Genomic DNA, 8,505 nt, shown 5'->3' with positions numbered 1-8,505 from the left:
GGGGCTTTGTTGAAAACGAAGCGTTTGAGAGAGGCGGGGCATAGAGGACCTACAATAATGTACAGTATTTGAAAAATTATTTTTTTTTTTACATTAAAGCGTGTCAACATATTCTGTTACACCAAATACACAAAAGAATGATCTTTAAAATAGCATCATATGACCCCTTTAATGAATGTATAAAATCTCTGTCCACTCTCAGTGGAAAAATTAAGCTTGGAAAGTGGACAGAAATATCATGAGGGTGAGTAAACAATGACTGAATATTAATTTTTGGGTCCTATTTCAAAAATGAACACACACTCACTCCGTCTGTGACTGCTTTTCAGTGAAGACTCGTAGGACAAAATCAGCGTCTTTGCTGGGTTCGAAGGTGGAGGGGATGATGATGTATTCACCGGGAGGCAGGCGGAGACGAGTGCTCACCTCCCGCAGGTTAATGAAGGACTCAGAGCGGGCAGACGATGAGTGTTTTAGGAAGAAGTCCTTTTTAAGGTGAACGTTCTGACAGCCGGCATACTGCAGACAGATGGAAATGACAAATCTGTGCTAATTTGCACTGTTATTCCACTGTGAATAATCAAGAGGAAAATTCAACCTTCTGTTTTAAAAATAAATGACCTGTTTATGGAAGTATACATGCCTTAATAATGTAGGCAAACCTATTTAACAAAGAAATTGTTGACAGGGGTTCATACCTCTTCAGGAATCTGCAAGGAGGAGAAAATAAGGAAAAGAAAGGAAACAATTAGGCACAAAGTTATCTATAAACTCAATTTGAACCTATTTTGCTCTTCACCTCGTAGATAGCAAAGCCGATGGTGTGCATGTCCTGTCCGTGGTGGCGGTACCGTCTGCGGTCTTTCTGCATTAAAGCCACCAGGAAACTGCAGGCCACTTCTTCATCCTCTGGGTCATCGTCTTCCTCCAGCAATGTGATCTTATACTGTGGATTGATCCAGAATGTGTCTGCCAAATAGTACAGGAACACGTACCAGTCAAGGGTTCAAATCCCAGATAAAGCTGGTAGCTGAGCTTGATTTATGAATTAATAATTGTTCATCTTGTTCGTGATATGATGCTTTATGCACTACTGTTCAAAAGTGTGTGGTTTTTTAAGAAATGTATATTTTATTCAGCAATAATGCATTAAATTGATTAAAAGTGACAGTAAAGATTTTTATAATGCTACAAAAGATTTCTTACTCAAATAAATACTGTTCTTTTGAACTTTGTATTCATCAAACAATCCTAGGGAAAAATGTGCCACTGTTTCCACAAAAAAATAATAAGCAACAAATCAGGGGCCTCATGAAGACTACATATAAAATAGCTACCAAAATAAATGTTGGTAACTGCAGTTTGACTAAAAGGAATGACTAAAAGTTGACAAAAATGCAATGACTTTTCGTCGACTAAAACTATGAAAGACTCAAATGACTAAAATGTGACTAAGACTATTGAGCATTTTCGTCTCAAGATAAAGACTAAGACTAAATCAAAAATGCCTGTCAAAATTAACACTGTCATGTATAAACGTTGCGTATGCACAAAATGGGTATAGAAATGTGCGTACGCTGTTTTCCACGCACGTATCTGGATTTATAAAAAATAAACTTGGCGTAAATATGTGCGCACCGTACGGATGCTCGACTGTGCGTACGCACTCTTTTTCCTGGAGTGAGAAAAGTAAGGAAGTAAACAAGGATTTTAAACTCTGTTTACATTTCGATATACACATTTACATTAAATATTCCACTCCCATTAATGGAGATAAGCACTGAAATTACATAAAGTCATTACGCAGAAGTTAAACCAAATTTATATTAATTTAGACATATTTGTAGTGGATGTGCTAATCACAGTTCCTGTGGCATGCAATGTTTTAATGACAGCGAGGAGTGCTGTAATAATTTATATTTAAACTAAACTGCAGATCTCATGTTATGAGAATTTTTTTAGCGAGAACAATGCGCACTTACCTCTTTCCTGGAGTGAGAAAAGTAATGAAATAAACAACATTTTAAATTGTTTTAATTTTGATATACACAATTACATTAAATATTCCACTCCCATTAATGGAGATAAGCACTGAAATTACATAAAGTCATTACGCAGAAGTTAAACCAAATTTATATTAATTTAGACATATTTGTAGTGGATGTGCTAATCACAGTTCCTGTGGCATGCAATGTTTTAATGACAGCGAGGAGTGCTGTAATAATTTATATTTAAACTAAACTGCAGATCTCATGTTATGAGAATTTTTTTAGCGAGAACAATGCGCACTTACTTCGATATTATGGCGGAAACTGCTGGATTCGGTGGTCGAACGGTCCATTGTCCGATTTGAATAATAGCTACTGTACAACCGCAGCTGCACGGAGGTGCTGATGTCGTGTGAAGGCATCTCCACAACATTATGAAAAATACTACTGTATTTGAAGGATACAACTTAAAAAAAAAAAAAAACGGTAAGATTTGCATGTTTTCTTTTTAAAATACTTTGTCAGTGATGCGCCAAGTCAGACAATTGTATTTACACTGCAATAAATATAGGCTTATCGGTTTCCACAAAAAAAGCTAAAAGGTGTTCACCTTTTCAGCAAAACTGCATAAATTTGATTTGATTTGAATTGTGTAAAACAATTGAAATACTATTTGGCCAGTGGAAAAGAATGAGGTCAAGTATATTCTAAAATAGGCTATTTATCTGAGTTTTTATGGATATTTTGATATATTCATTCTAAAACATACTAGATGATTTTGGCAATAAAAATTAATGTGGCACAAATAGTATTGAGTCCGTATCTCATATTTCCTTAATGTCTTGTACCTTTGACTGTTTTAAACATGGTGTCACGTAGATGGGAATATGCATGGAAATGATATGCAGATGAGGTTATGCATAGTAAAATGAGATGTTGTAAGCTCCATATATGGTTATTTATAGGAGGAGACAGGGTGGAGATGCACGTACGCACAATCTTATTTATTTATAATATAAATTATATGAATATAAATATAGACATGTAAATACATGTAAATATTTTCTAAATATATACTGTATGTGTGTGTATTTATATATACATAATAAATTTACACAGAACACACACATATATTATGCAAACGAAAACTTTTATTTTGGATGCGATTAATCACGATTAATCTTTGACAGCACTAGTATTTATAATCAAATAAATACAGCCTCTGTGAGCAAAAGAGACTTCTTTCAAAAACATAAAAAAACCTTACTGACTAACTTTTAAATGGCAGCGTATATCCTAACATTTCCAGAATTGAAAACCAATTCATTGGCAATTAGATTTTTGCACCTATGGCCAGTGGTAAAGCCCACCAGTGTTTCAGTAGTAGGGTCACCCATTATGACCAACAATACAGCCACACTGTGACCTCAACTAATAAAATCGCTGGATGTGAACAGGGCTGTTACTCACTGGGATGGTTTCGGCAGCCTCCTGCGGTACTGCCTCTCCGCCAGGCACCGTGAAACTTGATGGTGTTCCAGTGGCTCAGGTCATCATCACTCAGAGCATCAGGGGTCAGATTACAAATCTCCAGCCTGGAGAACTGCTGCAAAAACTCACTGAACGACAACCTGGTGACAAAGGGAAGTGTTTATTTATGCTGTGAGCGTACACAATGCGTTTTTGGTCTACTGATGTGTCAGATTTATAGGAATAGTTCACCCAAAAATAAACATTTTCTAAAAATGTACTTACCTTCATGACATCCAGTATATATAGATGAGTTTGTTTCTTCATCAAAACTTGCTCACCAATGGATCCTCTGCGGTGAATGGGTGCCGTCAGAATTAGAGGCCAAACAGCTGATAAACATATCACAATAATCCACACGACTCCAATCCATCAGTTAATCAATCTTGTAATTGAAAAGTTGCATATTTGTAAGAAACAAATCCATCACTAAAGCATTTCAACTTTAAACCAATGCTTATGGCCTATATATAAATCCAGAATCTATAATAACGCTTCCTCCAGTGAAAAAGTTGATCCCCTGCTGTCCTCTCACAAAATCCTAACACATATTTGGTTAGAACTGTTCTGGACTGTTTTTGCTTGTAAACAGTGCTTGATTTGTGCATATTTTTCTCCTGATTCAGGCAAGACAACTTTTTTTAATCAGCTGTTTGGACTCTCATTCTAACGGCACCCATTCAACTGCAGAGGATCCATTGGTGAGCAGGTGATGTATGGCTACATTTCTCTAAATCTGTTCTGATGAAGAAACAAACTTATCTACATCTTGGATGGCCTGCGGGTGAGTACATTTTCAGCAAAGTTTCAATTTTGGGTGAACTATTGCTTACATTTTTATTACTGATAAAGCTCACCAGAACTCTCCATCCTCCATTTGTAAGTGCAAGTCATCCTTCTCAGATGGATCAATTTCATCCCATTCAGGGGAGCTGGAGAGGAAACATACACAGTCTTCTTACTCAGTGACTTGGGCTGAACTGAATAAGAGTTTCTGTGTTATTTCTTACTTGTCGCTCCAGGCCCCTGTCCATTCAACCTGACCCCATGGGTTACGGATGCGGATTAGCCTCTCTGTATGATCCCTAAATTCCACCTGTCAAAGAGAGATCGCACACATGAAGGCAGACAAAATTAAACTCAAATGTGCTTATGAGCAACATATACTAAGAGCATCACCTGTTTGAGAGCAGTCACTGAGTAAGCATGACCCTTAACCAGCTTCTTGAACGTCACAGATTCCATGTCAAAGGCACTGGTGATCTGATACACAACCAGAAATAATATATTAACCTAAATCTAGATTGAGGTAAATAAATGTTTCTAAAGAAATATCAAATTACCTATATTATTAGTGTTTTGTAAATCCATGCAATTACAACTGACATTAAATGTGACATAAAACAAATTTTGTAGTAAACGAAGTATAGTAAATTCAGTTCTCACATCAATAGAGCAGCCCAGCAGGGAGCCTCTCTCCAGGGCTTTGCTGATGATTCGGTACAGGTCTCTCGGAGCCTTCCGGAGCTCATACATCTCTGAAACCCCTCCGGTGAAATCCTCAAAACCCTCAGTAGTGGATCCTCCAGAGAGAGCTTCATAGGAGCCATTTAGCCTGGCACAAAACAAACAAACACACACAAGTAAGGAGACTGTCCTCCTTAGACTATGCTAAAATCTTTATTAAATAAGAAAGAGACTGTCCACTTTTGTAAATGATTCTTGTTTAGTAAGAACACATTTTGCTGGCCTTTACCAAAATGTCTATCAGGACATACTTAGCATAGGCTTTTTCAACCAAGGCACTCCAGAACTCATTTCCCTCTGCTGAATGGACAAACATGATCTCTCCGTCTCTGACCGGGAGCCGATCATCAATCACGATGTCGACCCACTCACCAAACTGCCAGAACTGCACAACAGAAAAAAAGCAACTGTAATGAACCTAACATACAAATGACAGACAGTGATTAGTATGAAGAAAAGCCTGAGAGGGCTCCAGATTAAAGATGCGCTCACATTTAAAGTTGCAAATTTTGGTAAAACAGAGTAATTTCAATAAAATCAATGCAATCTGGAATTTCGCCACTGAGCTGCCCAACAGAAATCTCCTTGACAATTGACATTAGACAATTTAAATAGACAACTGACCTTTTTTATTTTTGCCAATGTGACTGCACCTTAAGACTAACAGAAAGATCAAGAAGAAATACTTGGGGAAACATGCAATATTTATATATATATATAAATATATATATATACACTACCGGTCAAAAGTTTGGGATCAGAACGATTTTTAATGTTTTTTTAAAGGAGTTTGTTATGCTCATCAAGGCAGAATTTATTTGATCAAAAATACAGGAAAAAATGTAATATTGTGAAATATTAATATGATGTAAAATAAAAGTTTTCTATTTTAATATACATTAAAACCTAATTTATTCCTGTGATGCAAAGCTGAATTTTCAGCATCATTACTCCAGTCTTCAGTGTCGCATGATCCTTCAGAAATCATTCTAATATGCTGATTTATTATCAAATGCATCATTCATTCATTCATTTTTTTGGAACCTGTGATACTTTTTTTCAGGATTCTTTGATGAATAAAAAGTTAAAAAGAAGAGCATTTATTTAAAATAGAAATATTTTCTAACAATATACCCTACCGTTCAAAAGTTTGGGGTCAGTCAATTTTTATTCTTTCTTTTTTTGAAAGAAATTAAAATTTTATTCAGCAAGGATGTGTTAAATTGTTAAGAAGTGATAGCAAAGATTTATTTAGTTAGAAAAGATTTATATTTTGAATAAATGCTGTTCTTTTTAACATTTTATTCATCAAAGAATCCTGAAAAAAGTAGTTTCCAAAAAAACATTTGGCAGCCCAACTGTTGCCAACATTGATAATTATAATAATAAATCTGCATATTAGAATGATATCTGAAGGATCATGTGACACTTTATACTGGAGTAATGGCTGATGGAAATTCAGCTTTGCATCACAGAAATAAATTATATTTTAACGGATATTAAAATAGAAACCATTATTTTATATTGTAACAACATTTTACAAGATTACTGTTTTTTTCTGTATTTTTGATCAAATAAATGCAGCCTTGATGAGCATAAGAGACTTCTTTAAAAAAACATTACAAGTCTTACTGATCCCAAACTTTTGAACGGCAGTGTGTATACAAGTATTTCTTTATATATAAATACATACAAATTGCCATTTAAAAAAATGGGGCCAAAACAAAAAAAATTATTATGATTAAAATTAATATAAAATTAATAACAAACAATATTTCAGCCCAATACATGTTTGTGCCAATATAAGCATTTAAGCATAAATGTTCATATTAAAAACCCTATTTACTGTATAATTTACAATAAGAACCTCTAGAGCACGCAATTGTGTTTCAGAACCTGAAAGTGGAAGATTCCAGCATAGTCATCCTGAAAGCTCTGGCCATGAGGGACGACCCTGTGGAGGAGTCTTTCATTAAGAGTCAGCGAGGCTATAGCAGCGAGGAGCCAGCAGTCACCTGACCATGAAAAAAAAAACAGACAATGCAAGGAGAAATAAAGCCACTTATTTTAAAAGCAATTTAAATTGTAATACCAAAATCCCTGAATAGAATGCTTCAATCAATATTTTGTCTTTTAATAAGATTGAACTACCACTCTACAACCAGCAGGGGGACACAGAGAAAGGGGTGGGGTTTATTTTCTGTGAGGCCTGTGTGAACCCATTCCTGTTTACATCCCACTCAGATCTCCACCTCAGAGCAGAGGAATTTTCCACAGCCTCAAAACCGTAAGGGGCCAGCGGCAGGCTGAACATACACTACCATTGTTGGCTCTAATATATGAGAGTTTTCAATTGTTAAACTGTTTTGGTCACTATATGATTTATATATATATTGTAAAACACTATTAATATTGAATGAGTAGGTGTGCAGACATTTGTCTGGTACTGTATTTGATAGTTTTAAACTAGCTTATGTAAAAGGATTACAAATATGTACTGTACTAGGTCGGTAATATATAAAAACTAGAAAAATCTGACATGCACATTGATTGAGAAAAGTTGGCACAATCACAAACATGCACTGACTCATGGTCAGTGGGAAGTGGATGAGTCACATGCAGACACGCCTCAGGTCAGTTATATGAGCTGCTCTTTCTGTGGTGAGTCATGCTTTGAGTTTTATAGCTTTAGAATCATTTGGAGGGGATTCCATGACACGTAATACCTGCCGAGACAAACGCTTCGAAACTATGCATACTCGATGGCTTTTGTACAGCCAGAAAACTTACCCAGAGCTCCTTGACAGATGTCTGTCCGTGAGGCTCCACCCACAATGAACTGAGGATCATCACAGAGCTCCTGCAGAAAAAGAGGGATTAGAATTAGGCAACCCAAAGATATTTATCTTAATAAATCAAGATCAAGATCAGTTCAGCCAAAAATGAAAAAGCATCCTCATTTTGTAACAAACCCGTATGGTTGATTTTTAAAATTGTATTTATTTTTGATTTATTTATTTTGAATTTTTAACGCAAAGTAAAAATGTTGAAGAATCTTTTAAAATGTGGGGTGACCATGAACTGTCAATGTATGGAAGAGTGTTATTTTAGCATAATTAGGATACTGTTGAATAATAATAAAAGCTTTTTTTTGTATTTTTTCATTATAATTTTAATTAATGTTTTCAGAATTTTGTGTATTTTTCCATTTTTATTAGTTATATATATATATATATATATATATATATATATATATTTATATCTATATATCTATATATTTATATCTAATATATATATATATATATATATTACCCATAAGTCCCACAATACTAATACAAAAAATGATTTCTAGCTAAATATTTCAATAATTCTTTGAAATGTCACATTATAAAGGTTAAAAGTGTTCTTTTTAATACAGTAATATGACATTTCCAAGTGCAACAAGATTTTTAAACACATA

General features: G+C 34.9%; 1 protein-coding gene across 2 annotated transcripts in view; it reads right to left on the bottom strand.

The window, feature by feature from the left end:
- Positions 1 to 8,505, bottom strand: part of LOC107679188 (calpain-1 catalytic subunit-like) — a 16,595-nt gene that overhangs the window by 5,430 nt on the left and 2,660 nt on the right. For both annotated transcript variants that reach the window (XM_016474704.1, XM_016474703.1), the window contains exons 3-13: positions 7,836 to 7,905; positions 6,942 to 7,060; positions 5,297 to 5,430; positions 4,965 to 5,133; positions 4,698 to 4,781; positions 4,529 to 4,614; positions 4,376 to 4,450; positions 3,459 to 3,619; positions 800 to 969; positions 699 to 710; positions 308 to 519 (exon numbers count right to left, since the gene is read on the bottom strand). In XM_016474704.1, the coding sequence (XP_016330190.1) occupies positions 308 to 519; positions 699 to 710; positions 800 to 969; positions 3,459 to 3,619; positions 4,376 to 4,450; positions 4,529 to 4,614; positions 4,698 to 4,781; positions 4,965 to 5,133; positions 5,297 to 5,430; positions 6,942 to 7,060; positions 7,836 to 7,905 (1,292 nt within the window). The remainder of the gene's footprint in view (positions 1 to 307; positions 520 to 698; positions 711 to 799; positions 970 to 3,458; positions 3,620 to 4,375; positions 4,451 to 4,528; positions 4,615 to 4,697; positions 4,782 to 4,964; positions 5,134 to 5,296; positions 5,431 to 6,941; positions 7,061 to 7,835; positions 7,906 to 8,505) is intronic.

This window comes from Sinocyclocheilus anshuiensis, unplaced genomic scaffold, assembly GCF_001515605.1.
Source record: "Sinocyclocheilus anshuiensis isolate Anshui unplaced genomic scaffold, SAMN03320099.WGS_v1.1 scaffold300, whole genome shotgun sequence".
NCBI classification, from domain to species: Eukaryota; Metazoa; Chordata; class Actinopteri; order Cypriniformes; family Cyprinidae; genus Sinocyclocheilus; species Sinocyclocheilus anshuiensis.
This window is presented reverse-complemented; position numbering and strand designations above follow the sequence as displayed.